General features: G+C 49.6%; 1 protein-coding gene across 1 annotated transcript; it reads left to right on the top strand.

The window, feature by feature from the left end:
• The first annotated feature begins 762 nt into the window (after positions 1 to 762).
• On the top strand, positions 763 to 13369 carry usp31 (ubiquitin specific peptidase 31). Its single transcript, XM_037476394.2, has 17 exons — positions 763 to 1100; positions 1231 to 1983; positions 2065 to 2199; positions 2513 to 2607; positions 2693 to 2785; positions 2920 to 3055; positions 3289 to 3436; positions 3518 to 3698; positions 3854 to 3965; positions 4137 to 4231; positions 4857 to 4934; positions 5780 to 5909; positions 6128 to 6247; positions 6494 to 6719; positions 6798 to 6956; positions 7122 to 7274; positions 8013 to 13369. Exons 2-17 carry the CDS (start codon positions 1444 to 1446, stop codon positions 9458 to 9460), a joined length of 3849 nt encoding a protein of 1282 aa, XP_037332291.2. The 5' UTR covers positions 763 to 1100; positions 1231 to 1443; the 3' UTR covers positions 9461 to 13369.
• The last annotated feature ends 783 nt before the right edge of the window (positions 13370 to 14152 follow it).

The raw sequence follows: 14152 nt of genomic DNA, 5'->3' as shown, positions 1-14152 counted from the left end.
AAAGTTTTGATCTCTGCGCGTGTGCCAACTGTTGATGCACCCCCCCCCCCCCGGGCCCCCCTGCCGTGACATCAATCAGAGGTGCATTGCTACACAATAAAAGCGTGTGCCAATCAGTGGAAGTGTTTACAGGATACAGCTCACTCCATCAGTGAGAACAAGACGCTAATCAGCACAACACAAAACATCTGCCACTCAAACAGCTACACTATTATATCCAGAAAATGCCGTTCAAAGGAGATAACACTTCATTTTCAAGTGACATGCTCAAACTCTCAAATTTAAATCACATGGATAAGGATGAAAGTAACAATAAAATCAATAGCAGCATGGTGTTAATCATTGTTATATTAAGGGACATAGATACAATGTGTCTCTATTATGTGGGTTGGGTAGCATTCAAATTTAAGCAGCTTTAAGTATAAACAGAATTTGAGTAAAGCCTGTTCAAAGTTATGCATATTACTTTTTTAAGAATGTATATAGTACACATATTGAACAATCTATAAATGGTTCTAACACGAAATAAAGGTTACTACACCTTTTCTTCCTTAAAGCAGAGCAGCATTGATCAGTACGCACACCTTGATCATTGGCCATTAAAATAGCCAGGTCCACATTCATTTTATTAAGAAAAGAAACAGGGTTCCTGTGAGCAAGAGAAAGAGCTCCAGCTGCAGTACCGCCGGGCTACCGCTCCACCTCCCACCCAGCAGGGGGCGCTGACGTGCCGGTAAACCAGCTCACCAGCTGCCAAAACAAACCACAGCAAAGAAAAAGAAGACGAAGAAGAAGAAGTAGCATCATCCTGCAGTTTGGGGGGTTAGCCCGGATTTGCCTCTAAATGTGAGACAAATGCGGCGTTGACCAAATGTCGGACTCACTTTATATTTCACCCGGCATGCCCTGCAAACCATGGCGGACTCTCAGTTTCCGGTGAACATGGACATCTTGGCCAAACCGGTCGCTCGTCGTTTCTGCTGCCCGTGTTGTTATTGTAGCTAGCGCTAGCGTCAGCTAGGTGGCTAACCCCGCTCACTTCGCTCACGGCTAAGCCGATGTTGGTTCGTCGCGGTCGGCCAGTGAACCGCAACAACAAGGTAACCCCCCCCCCCCTTGGAACACGTTGCGGGCATCGATAACACACCGCAGCGATGTTTGTGTTACGCTCCTTAAGGCGTTACGTCGGGTAATTGGCCGTTGTTTATTTATGTTTTGCCACGGCCGCAGAAGCACGGAATGCCGACGTTAACGGATAAGTGAATTCCCACATCTAAGTTACATCTGCATGCTTTGGGAAGAAGACACCTCGACGGAAATGGCTCCACCGGCTGCGGTCAGCCGGCGCACCTGACGCCGCCAGCGCTCCCTGCTTGACTCGGTGTTTCGAGATGGAGCAGCGGAGAGCGGCCGGGCGGACGGCTCCCCTTCCCCACGGCGCGTATGTCTGAACCAACCATGTCCTGCAAGGCGGCGATCAAGGACAAGAAGTCCAGCTTCGGCAAGAAGCTCTTCAGGCGAGGCTCCGTCCGCTCCGTGGGCAGTTTCATGGGCAGGGTGCTGAGGACCCTGACGGCGTTGTCGACCTTCGGATCGGAAGCGCCGGCCGACGAGGACAAAGACGATGGAGGCTTTTCCACTTTTAAACCGGGGGGCAAAGACGTGCCCATGGACGACGGCGACCTCGCGGGCTTCCTGTCCGGGGAGAGAGTTCCCGGAGTGTCGGGCCTCAAAAACCACGGGAACACCTGCTTCATGAACGCGGTCCTGCAGTGCCTCAGCAACACCGAGCTCTTCGCGGAGTACCTCGTCCTGGAGCACTACAGGGGCGACGAGTCGGATGAGGGCAAGCCGCCGGCCAACGGCGTGCACCTGCGGAAGAAGGGTCCTCTGTCCAAAGGGGAGGTCACGGAGCAGCTGTCGGGACTCGTGCGGGCTCTGTGGACGTTCGAGTACACCCCGCAGCACAGCAGGGACTTTAAGGTAAATGCACGTTGACACCGTGGAGTGCTGTCGTTTCTCCCCCGCAGGATTGTGACCCTTGACTCGTTCCGTTTGGTGCAGAATGCTGTGTCCAAGAATGCCACCCAGTTCAAAGGGAATGCTCAGCACGATGCTCAGGAGTTTCTGCTGTGGCTGCTGGACCGAGTACACGAGGACCTCAACACAGTCAACCCCAACATCAGGCCGGCTATAAAGGTATTTATAGGACTTGAGTGAGTTGTAATGGGCATCTGTTTTTTTATTATTAAAAAGCATAGCATTGTGGTCCTTTTATATCTGGGAAACTCCAATGTGTTTATTCCAGGACATTTGACCTGCGTTGCATCATAACTCGTGTTTAAGTGATTCTGGTCCCTCGGTGCCTCTTTTCAAATGGGGTGCAGTCACATTCCTGCTGATGGAGACGGGCCCGGTCTTGTTTTTTCCTCCTTATGCCTTGGAGCTGAACCCGGTGGTAGTCTTTAAGAATGGTAAATCTGACCAGTAGAACCTGTTTGTGTTTGTTCAGCCACCCATTGAAGAAGACGATCAAAGCTCAGAGGGGCCGTCCCCCCCCCTCTCTGCCGGCTCTTTTGTACAAGAACTGTTTCAGGCTCAGTACAGGTACATTTTATATCGAATGATGCTGCCACGTTTAATTTACCGCTCCGGCCACATTATCTCTCTGTTCAATCTTTTTGCCCCACAGGTCTTCTCTTACTTGCCCGCATTGCCAAAAGCAGAGCAATACGTTTGATCCCTTCCTCTGCATCTCCTTGCCAATCCCCCTGCCGCACACACGGTGAGTCGACCCCTGGGGCACGAGGGGGTCATAGTTGTAGTTTGCACAATTAAACTCAAAACAACAGTGTGATTGCTTTAAGAAGCGCCGTCAGTGCTGGCAGTGTTTTTATTTGCATTACCTGTTTTGGCCAGGCCCCTGTATGTGACGGTGGTCTACCAGGGGAAGTACTCTCACTGTATGAGGATCGGAGTCGCCGTTCCCCTCAACAGCACCGTCTTTCGCCTCAGAGATGCCGTGTCGCGAGAGACCAAGATCCCAACGGACCAGGTACTATTCCTGTCTCGTGTCAGCTTAGGGTCTCCCAGAGAGGCCATGTCGCAGTCACACAAGGTCACCTCACTGTTCCTAGAGCTGCAGGTTCTCATAAACCCACTTTTATTAATGGAGTGGACTTAAACAGACAGACGACAACTCGGGGCTAACATCGATTAAAGCTGCAACAAGAGTCATAATTATTATTATAGTATTAAACATGAAATGAATGTGCTCTTTTCTTTCAGTTTGTTTTGACTGAAATGTACTACGATGGTTTTCATCGTTCATTTTGCGATGATGATGATGATCTTGACATCATCCAAGAGAGTGATTCTATATTTGCCTTTGAGACACCAGAGACCTTCAAACTGGAAAATATACGCACAAAACGAGGTAAATTGAGCGTAGCTATCTTTTCTTACCCTCGTTAAATGTACAGAGGGGAATCCATTGATTTGTTTGTGTCTTTCACAGGAAGTCTTCTGGCAAACCTGAATCACAACAACTTAAAATATGGGACAGAAATCAGCAGGACTCCATCTTTCATGCAAGGGGCCGTGACCCCGATAACCGCATCACCCAATAAAAACCTGGGACCCGAAAAGATTATCCTCCTGGTGTGCAACAGGGCTTGTACCGGCCACCAAGGAAAGAGGTACTGCAATCACAATATTCCATTTTTTTTTTTTTTTTTCATTTCCAGTTTCCACAACAAAGTCAATGGGTTAATGGGCCGTGATGCTGTTTGTGGCGGCCATGTTTCCTGTTGGAATTAGAGCTGATGGTGCTACGCGCTGGCTGTCGTTTTAGGTTCGGCCTGCCGTTCGTACTGTACATGGAGCGCACTGTGACCTGGGACGCTTTGCAGAAAGAGATCCTGGAGAAAATGCGTCACCTTCTGAGGCCAGGGGTCTACATTCAGGTAGGAAGGAGAACAAACTGCTGTCCTGCACATTAAATAAGCTGATACTGCACACAGCAAGCAAATGGCAAAAAAAAAAAACTATTGGGTATTAAAATGTGAGCCTCCACTGTGAAATGTCACGCCACGTTTTTTTTCTCATTACGCACTAACTACGGCGTCTCTGCGTAGGTTGGACCTTTCAGCCTCCGCGTGGTTGGCGTTGTCGGTATCACCTACCTCCTTCCGCAAGATGAGCGGCCACTGTGTCACCCAACCGTGGAAAGGTCAGCTCGGTTTGTTACGGATGTGTACATCACATTGGGGTTAATTAGGAATGACGTGCCATTTGGTCATTCCGGGCTTCGGAAGCTTCATTTCCCATGTTGTCGTCCTGTCCTCCACTGAACACTGAACACATGCACGACCGTGGGTCACATGACCTCATCGGCCTGCTGCGCTAACATGTTCCAACGTGGTTTAAGACTGTTTGTTAAAAGTTCCCGCTCAGCACGTTTGGCTCGTTTCACACACAAGTTCCCAACAACAAAACGAGTCACGACGTTGTTTCTCAGTAGAGGTGCATCGGTCAAAAGTAGTTTTTGGCATCACTGGCTGATCGATTCCTTCTTACTTGACAACTAAAATCCCTGGAAATGTTTCACACACAATTCCATAATGGATGTAGATGTAAAATAATATTTCATCTCTAACCGCTCTTTGAGAGTAACAATGATTTAAGTCACTATAAACCATCTTCTAAAGACATCTCCTCCACACTGAACCCATTGTACACGGCATTTACAGTATGTTGCACACAACTTGTATTTTTTGTTAAGGGCTCCGGTGACATAAACCAGGATGAAATCCCATTGTGAAGGTCCCCTGCCTAAATCCTTGTTTCCACTACAGAGCATACAAGTCCTGTGGACAAGGGGGGCCACCACACGTGAAGATTGTGGTTGAGTGGGACAAAGAGACCAAAGACTAGTGAGTGAAAAAGATGAATTATTAATGTTTGCTTTTATCTACATAGTTTGTTCTGCACAGAATAAAATGGAGGCCAGTTGTCGACCTTTGCCTGCTGAGTTTGGATCACTTTGAACCAGAGCGTTCATTAGAAACTAAAGTTAAACCGTTCCTTTGAATAACTTTGTCATCGTGACATTGTTACGTGAATTAAAAAAAAAAAAACGGAATTAAAACCAAAAGTCAACTGGCTCATCAAATTCCCTTTCTCAACATAATGTTCATGCTCGTTGCCTGAAGGAAACCACTTGTCACAAAGTCGCATTCACATAGACTACGCATCGCACACATGGCTGCGTCTTTACCTGCCAGGTACGGAGACGGTTTGGCAGTTTAAGGTGAGGCACAAATCCCAATAAACCTGAAGGTTAGAGTTATTGACATTATCCTCACAAGGACCCATAACCCCCTTCATGGTCTTAATTTGAACCACGGCAAACGCCAGAGTTTTTAAAGTTGCCGTCACGCAACCAGCAACATGTTTGCCCTTTATTTCCTCACTGAAGCCAAACACAACATGTGGTTAACACACCCGGTGCGGGCGCCTTCATCTTGATCTTCATCTTGGCCCGAGCAAAGAGTCTTTGGCAAACATGTGGAGGAAAATCCCTGCACGACATTAAACCGATACTCAAACCTGTACTTAATGTTTGAAGCTGATCTCAGCCCCTTTTCAAACCGCAAATTCTTTCACAGACACTTCAAGTACTACGCAGTCAGATCATCATGTGTCAGACTGGTTCAGCTTACTGATGATAAGCAGACCGTACGATCCTCCGCTGACTCTGCGCTCCTTGTTCCCACAGTCTGTTCGGACACACCGAGGAGGAGTACATTCCTGACGCCGAGAGCGTGTATCTGCACAGGGAACAACATCATCAGCCTCAGGCCTGCACCCTGGCGCAGTGCTTTCAGCTCTACACCAAGGAGGAGCAGGTAACACGGCGGATTACTGCACAGTCACTAGTTTGACATTAGGAAACACGGCTTCAATTGGTCTCGGCTCACGCCAGTGGGAAGTAGAAGTCTTGAGTACAGCCTCACAAAGCACAGGCCTACATCGCCTGCGATCCCTGTGCAGGAGGGAAAGGAGAGAGGGAGAAGCTGTTTCCTGAGCTCTGTGTGGTGTGTGTGTGTGTGTGTGTGTGTTTCAGCTGGCCCCAGACGATGCCTGGCGCTGTCCCCACTGCAAGCAGCTGCAGCAGGGCCACATCAAGCTCAGCCTGTGGACGCTGCCGGATGTGCTCATACTGCACCTCAAGCGGTTCCGACAGGTATCCGAGCTCAGCCGAACACACACACACACACGGGCGGAACGGCATCTGCTGTTTGTATAAAGATCAACAATGTTACACTGTTTGCTTCTTTCTGTATTTGACTTCATTCTGTAATGGGCAACGGCTTGAGATTTTGCCGAAATGTATCTCTGACGCACTTTTCACCTGAAGAGCTGTCAATCAAACATCCGCGGCGACTGCGACGTGCAACAAGGGCCCAGCTGCTGTGCTCTGATCTTCCAGGATGGGGACCGGAGGGTGAAGATGCAGAACATGGTGAGGTTCCCGCTGATGGGCATGGACATGGCACCTCACGTGGTTAAGAGAAGCCAGAGCAGCTGGAGCCTACCCTCCCACTGGTCGCCATGGAGACGCCCGTACGGGCTGGGAAGGAACCCCGACGACTACCTGTACGACCTTTACGCCGTGTGCAACCACCACGGGAACATGCACGGAGGCCACTACACAGGTGATACCACGACCAGGAATGGTGGGGGGAGGGGGGAGTATTCATCAGCCACGTGAACCCTTTGCTTCGCTCCCTCAGCCTACTGTAAGAACTCCATTGACGGTCAGTGGTACTGCTTCGATGACAGCGAGGTTTCCCCGGTAGCCGACGACGACGTGTGCCAGCAGACGGCCTACATACTGTTCTACCAGCGCCGGACCGTCATCCCCTCCTGGTCGGCCAACAGCTCGGTCGCCGGTCGGTATTGGTCTGCTACAGTTCGCCCCCCCCCCCCCCCCCCCCCATGGTTTTAATCCCCATACCTGCATGAGCACGGCCCCAGTACCGACGTGACAGAAGGGTTACGGTGGGAATGCGGTGGCTCTGAAGCTTGAGGCGGATCTTCTTGGCCTTTTTCCGCAGGCTCCACCAGCTCGTCCCTGTGTGACCACTGGATCAACAGGTTGCCCGGCAGCAGGCCCGCCAGCCTGGCCTCCGGGGCCTCGTCCAGGCGCACCTCCATGGCGTCGCTGGCCGAGTCCGTGGAGTTCCCAGTGGAGCGCGGTGAAGATGACGGTGAGAATGTGCTCACGGTTGCATTCTTTTTCGCATACGAGCAGCTGCCGTCCTGACTTGAAACTGGACTTTTTGTTCTTAATTCAGAAGACCGAAACCCGAGAAAAGGACACATTGCACGTGCAATTCTCCTCCATGTTTCTGTTGGAAGCCTAAAAGTAGGCTGGGTTAAACCCTGCAGAGGACAGTCAGTAAAGTCCCCAAAATAAATGTTTTACTGCAACCTTCGCCCACATCGTTATGGCTTCTGCTGCCAAATGATGTATTTTACTAGTTTTCAGCCACATAAAATCTAGCTGAATAAACTAATGTAGAGTGAAAGATGATATAAAGCCTGCGGGTGTAGCACTACGGCCGGTTTGACCCAAGCTAGGTTTCACAACACTGAAAATTTACATTACATCGGAAGACAAAAGATGTCTACAAATGCCACAAAAACCCGATTTTCTGGATGGATACATTCAATCCAGGTGGAACCAGAACGTCCTGAGCTAAAAGGCCTCATTGGCGAAATGCACCACTGCTCTCGATTCCTAATTAGGAGCCGACCCGCCTCCCTCCCTCCCCCTTCGCAGCAGGGGATTAAAACATCCAATCAACTGGGTCACTGTGACCTTCTGCTCAAGTTAATTCAGAAAAGTGGACAACAGCAAGTTGACTGAGAGACTTCTATGTTTGCTAAAGCTATTTAAATGACTAAAGGTAGTTAAATACCACGTATTCTTTTCTTGGTTCCAGGGGGCTTCTCCATCCGCCCTTTTGTGCGCAGCATCCAGCGGCAGAGCGCGTCCTCCAGGTCGTCCGTCGCCAGCCCTTTAGCCTTCAGCGACAGCGGCATCAAGCCCTCCTGGTCCCTCTCCGCCAAGCTGCACATGAGGTCCAACTCGCCCTCCCGTTTCTCCCTGGACTCCCGCTGCTCCCCCCCCCTGGAGAGGATAGGCGAGGCCTGCGACGACAAGGTTTCCACGTCCTGTTTTGGCAGCTACAGTAAGCACGAGCGCTACTTCGGCAGCAGGACCCCGCTGTCCATGATGGAGAGCGACTTCGGCGACCAGGACAACAACACGCGGTTCCTCGACATGATGTACTGCCGGGCTCCCACGCCGGTGGAGAAGAAGGGCGCCAAGAGCGAGGCCACCGAAAACAACAACCAGGTGACGGCTGTCGACCAAAACGCTCTCCCCGCCCAGGCGGCTCTGTCCAAAGAGCAGAAACGGAACAGCAGCAGCAGCAGCAGCAGAGGGCTCGCCCCGAAGGCAGAGAACACGAGCTCCTCAAAGAGCTCCTCAAAGAGCTCCTCAAAGAGCGCTGGCAAGGCAGAGCCAGAGAAAACCTGCAAAAAACGTCTGTGCTCCGCCCACAAGGGCTGCGCCGCCGAGACGTCTTGCGCTTCCCCCGTGAAAGGCAAAAAGGAGAGCGTCGCCAAGGGGAAGGCGGCGAATGCCAAGAAAAACACCTCCACGCCCAGTGGAACGCCCTCCAAGACCAATAAGGCCGACGCCACGCCGCAGCGCAAGCCGGCCCGCTCCGCCCCTCAGTCCTCGGCGTCTCCGTCGCCGACCGCGCCGAAGGACCCCGGCGTCCCCGCCAAGAGCTCGGCGGGCGGTCGGAGGAGGCTGGTGGAGAGGAGCTGCAGCAGGGACTCTGTGCACGGCAGCCCGCTGGCGCGCGCCTCCCTCCCCGGGAGCGGCGAGGGCGCCCGGCCCGAGAGGAGGTCCGTCAGGAGCTCCAGCAGCAGCTCCTCCGTCGCCAGCCTGCGCTCCCCCGGCGCCTCCGCCAGGGAGGCGCAGCGCGGCAGCCGCTCGGAGGAGAAAGGGCTGTCCTTCTTCAGGAGCGCCCTGCGCCAGAGGGAGAGCCGCCGCTCGGCCGACCTGGGGAAGAGCGCCCTGCTCGGCAAGAAAGCCTCGGAGAGGACGTGCAGGCAGAGCGCGCACGCCAACGAGCCCCCCGCCCCCACCCCCACCGCCGGCGCCGAGGGGTCAAAGCCGGGCCCGAAGGAGTCTTCCAAGCCCCCCGGCTCTCTCAGTCGCACTCTGTTGAACGTCGGCAAGTCCAAGTCTTCCACCTCCGGAGCGAGTCTCAAGCCTCCCCCGAGCGGGAAGAAGCCTCTCGAAAGGACGCCGTCCTCCCGGAAGCTGTCGCCGGGCGCGCCGTCTCCCGCGCGCGCAGCCAAGAGGCCTCAGTGACGCTGACCTCGACACAATGCAGCTATTTTCTTTGTGCCTCGGTTCCAGTAAGGAGACGCACTTGTGACGGGGATGCTTTCTGCGTCCGAGGTGTTGAATCCCGGGCGGCCATTCTCTTCCGTAGCAAAGCGCGGCGCGGTGCATGGGCTGCATGTAGCGGGGTCTGGGCGTGACGGGCCGCTTCCTGGCATTCGGGGCACACGAGTCGCCGCCGACCTACCTGTCGGGACTTTGTGCGGCTCACAGAATTCCCCCCCGTCGGAATGTTGAAACCCAATTATCTTTCTATATCTTCAGACCAGACGCTGGTTCTGTCCTTTAAAAAAAAAAAAAAAAAAAAAAGCTGCAGACATTAAGTTTAGTTAGACTTCCTGCTGACGGAATAAGATCTGAAAAGCAGCAGCTGGTGCATTCAAAGAGCTTAACGGGGGAAGTCTGTGCAGATGGGAGTGAGCCGGGGTGTTGATGCTGTGACCTCACGGCTTTTCTTAAAAGCGTTTAAAGCCCCTCATTAGCAGACAGTGAACACAAACACTGAAACTGGATAAATGCTCATGCGCTCGAATGCGCTTCGCTGCGTAAGAACGGGGGCCAAGGACCCCACGCGCCGGTTAATAGGTAGCGTGTCTGAAGCTGGGGGGGGGAAGAGACGCCACGTATCATATCGCCTGAAGACACAAATAACAGATCATTTTAATCTTCCTGATTACTAACATAAGAATAATCTGAATAGAGCGGTGAAGGCAGGCTCGGACCAAAGCGATCAGAGTTGGTACGCGCATTAAGGCGGCTTTTCCAATCTTTTAAGACTTTATTTTTGTTGTAATACTAGTACTTTTTTTGATAGAAATGTATTTTATCAGATACTACTTTTTTCTCAAAGGGATGTTGTGTTTTTGGAAAGAAGCCCTTTAAAATCAAAGTGTATATGAATATATCTTTACAGGCATTGACTGAATATATATATATATATATATATATAGAGAGAGTAAAACTCATTTCTTTCTTCCATGACCGAGATAAAAATGATCTTAAGCGCCTTTTGAATCCTGTACATGGAAACAAATAATTTCCTTTTGGCCACATAGTAGTCCACTACTGTATGCATCACTTAGGAATGTTCTATTGTTCGCACTTTGTGTAGCTCCGGTAGTTTTCATTTACTCAGACCAGTAATATAGACACATACACACACACACACACACACGCGGACATATCGTGAAACTTGGCAGACGGGGGTTCATCCATCTCCACGAGTCGGGGCTCATTTTAACACCTCGGCGCCTCGTGGAGAGGACCGCCAGCCACTTCTCAGTCCCCAGAAGTCCCACTTCCACTGCCTCTGTGCAGGCTGAGGGGGGAACGTGCAGCCGATGCTCGCTGGCCTCGTCGCTGAACCGTTCCCCCTCGTGCATTTGCAGGATCTATCTATTCTACGCCAGCACAGAGCGTGTTTTCAAATGAATGTGGCTCCGCCGTTGTTATCCAACCATTAGTAAGTGCGTCATTCTTCAGCACCATCTTTTGACTTCTAGATCTACAGCATTTCTCCAAAACCTACGAGTTTACACGTTTTCTCAGATGGTTTCAAAGGGACTGGCGCTGCGATTGAACGTGCGTGCGCGTGTTGTTGAAGCGGCCGGTTCGTGGGGTTTGAGCACATCGGCGGCGGGCCCCGGGCGACAGTGTCTGTTGAATGCCACCAAAGACATGTGATCTCATTCTGCCATGTGCAAAGGGTCACATGAAGCGGTTTGTCAATGGCAGCTAAATATATGACAAGGTGTTTAACCCAAACTCCACCCACCATTATTCCCAAGGTGCCGATAGGCTGGTTTGGCCGCAGCACGACGCGTTGACGTGCGTCTGTGTGGGACTCTTTTTTTTTTTTTTTTTGGACCCATTGTTGGGGGGTAGCGGCTCCTGTGCTCAAACCGCCCCGGACCATGTGACCACGTGCAACGGTTTAGATGTGGGGCTGTTCCTGTAGCTGCTCTTTTCTACTTTAACCGATCAGGAACTCGAAGCAGGAGGATTTGACGTCATTGTTTGCATCGTTTTAAAGCTTCACCGGGACGTGTTGGCGCGTTAGGTCAACCAAAGGTCAGCAGACGACAGCAAGGGTTCTTGATTTTAGTTAAGATGTTTTTAAAAAGGGGACTTGTTGTGACACTAATGACTGGATATCTGTTGTGTAGGCAACTCTGAGCTGAATCCGTGTTGAAGCTGCTTTCTGTTTTTCACCCAGGACTTGTTTGGATTGTGTTCATAGCTGCCTGTGTGTGTGTGTGTGTGTGTGTGTGTGGGTGTGGGGTCTATCACTGTGGTCCTGTGTGGAGCACCAGGAACATTACAAAAGCTATTTCCCCATCGGAATAAACAAGCTAGAGGCGCTACTTCTGAGAGCTCCATTGAAGACCAGACGCGTTCTGTAGTGCATCTAAATACGTCAAAAAGTAATGTAAAACGTACAAGAAAATGAATCGGGGCCTTTTACACAATCACTTCTCCTTTTACTGCAGTTATCGTCGACGTAGAAAATGATTAAGGAATGCAGTTTTGCATGCTGACGCTAATGCATGTGTTTCATTAACTATGCAAGACTCTGTAGCGTAGAGAGCAGAGCAGCCTGTTGTATCCCATTGCTTCATTTGCACACATTTCCAATATTAAGAAATTGTAAATGACAGAATATTAATGGTACAGTTAAAAAAAAAAAAGAAGAAAAAAAGATTCCCCTTAAACATCATCCTCCCGTATGTTTTCTCTGCTGATCTGTGCTCTCTGGGTGCTCCGGCCTCACAGGGAGGGTTCTGTCTTCTTTTCGTTTTGGCTGTTGAACACCAGCAGAGAGAAACAACCCTCGATGTGGTCGTGTATGTTTAAAAAAAAAAAGGAAGAAAAAAAAGCCTCCATTAATTCAGCGCTAACAGAATGTTGAAATGTTCTTAGCTGCATCAAAGATGTGGCAACTCAAATAAATAGATACACATATATGTATGCAAGTGTTAAAGGCAATAATGAAAGAACATTTTTAGTTTTATATTTGAGTACGTAACGAACAATCACATGAAAAAAGTAAATGTTCAGTTAAAACCTCTCGCAGCGTTTAATGCCGAGTCGAATATTGCAATCGTTATTCTTTACTCAATAACATGCGGTGTGTCAGGAAAACAAAGGACAACAAGCTCAAACACAGCACCACTATTCTTATTTGGAAAAGGCTCCCCCTTTGTGTGTCCCCATGCATAATCCTGCACATTGACTTGTTGTGGTTTGGGTTACAGAGTCACACAAGTTCATCTTGTTCAAGGTGAAACCGTAATAAATGTGCGACATGTTTTATCAGCAATTGTACCACTTAATCAAAGTTGCAATAACCACTGGAACTGAAGTCCCTTAAATCCTTCAGATTCTGCCGGTACTGTAGTACGTTAATATTAAAAGGACTCGTGATGTAAACACTACAAACGTACATTACTGAAACCTTTCAGCAGCCTTAAGCAGAACAAAGCGTGACGGATGAATGTCATGAGTCTCATTTTAATGTTCCCTAAGCTAATAGAGAGCAACACTAGTGCTACATGCACAGCACGCCTCCACTTTGACCTTCTTTTACTTGTGATTGTATCATTCAAAAAGCATTTTGTAAAATTTAAATGAATCCTGTTTTACTGTATTTCATTTTTGTTTTATAATCTTTTTATCTCTAAGAGCTGAGCAAATGACATTCAATAATTCATCAGGATAGGTCCAAATCTTCAATGTTAATTTATTTTTTTGTCTTGTTGTCATGTATGCACTTTTACATTTTTCTTTTTCCACCAAAAGGACAAACGTGTAAATACTTTGTTGTTTTATCAATGCAAGTATAAAATGACAAATCGGATTAAAACTGTTTAAAGTTCAGTGGTGTCTTGTTTGTGTGTCGACGCGCTCATTCGGCCACCAGAGGGAGCTGCTCTCTAACAAACAGGCCCCCGCATGGGTTTATTCAGAGGCTCACTGCTGCAGCATGAACACAAACCTGTTGTAGCAATGCCACTGCAGCTACACCAAGCTGTGTGTCATCACTCACGGAGTTTAGGTCAGGTGGTCTGCTGCTGCAGCACCAGGCGCATTTTGAAGTTTTTTATTTTTATTTTGAATGTGCAAAGATCCCCGGTTTCATCCTGTTTAGATCCAAGCAAGTACAAACACACACAAATCCGCGCGCGGCGCTGAGCTCAAGGCCTCAACTTGTCGGCGGGATGTTTATTTCTAGCTTTCCTCCGGTTTAGCTGCTCAGATGTGCAGACGCAAGCATGTCGGGGCTCAGTTTTTATTCATAAAGGGGACATCCAGTTATATTCATCATCACAGTCTTTTTAATAAGAAATTTAGACGAGGCAGTTTCTACCAGCTGTGATTCATCAACCGCTAATTCAGTAGCTTTAAATGTGGAAGAAGACCATTGAACACGGCAGCACTCGATGTCTAGTAACTAGCGGATCGATGCATCATCTCCCCTCTGAATGAAGTGGAGTCCGAGCTCTACACAAATGATGTTCTTCATGTCACGTGTTGGCTCCTACAGCTTAGTGTAATACAGGGGTTCATGTTGTGAGCATTTAACCAGGTCACCTGGCGTCTCTCCTCTCAAGACTCCCATCATCTCAGAGCAGCTGTCTTTCAGCCCCCCCCCCCTCCGTG

This window comes from Pungitius pungitius, chromosome 12 (assembly GCF_949316345.1).
Source record: "Pungitius pungitius chromosome 12, fPunPun2.1, whole genome shotgun sequence".
Lineage (NCBI taxonomy): Eukaryota > Metazoa > Chordata > Actinopteri > Perciformes > Gasterosteidae > Pungitius > Pungitius pungitius.
Note: the sequence above shows the minus strand (reverse complement) of the source record. Positions and strands in the feature narration are given on the sequence as shown.

Bases quoted from the DNA above. Each gene is read 5' to 3' on its own strand.
- usp31 (XM_037476394.2), top strand. From the start codon at position 1,444: ATGTCTGAACCAACCATGTCCTGCAAGGCGGCGATCAAGGACAAGAAG. The intron at 3,437-3,517 runs GTAAATTGAGCG...TGTCTTTCACAG, and splicing joins AAATATACGCACAAAACGAG to GAAGTCTTCTGGCAAACCTG. The intron at 7,275-8,012 runs GTGAGAATGTGC...TCTTGGTTCCAG, and splicing joins GGAGCGCGGTGAAGATGACG to GGGGCTTCTCCATCCGCCCT.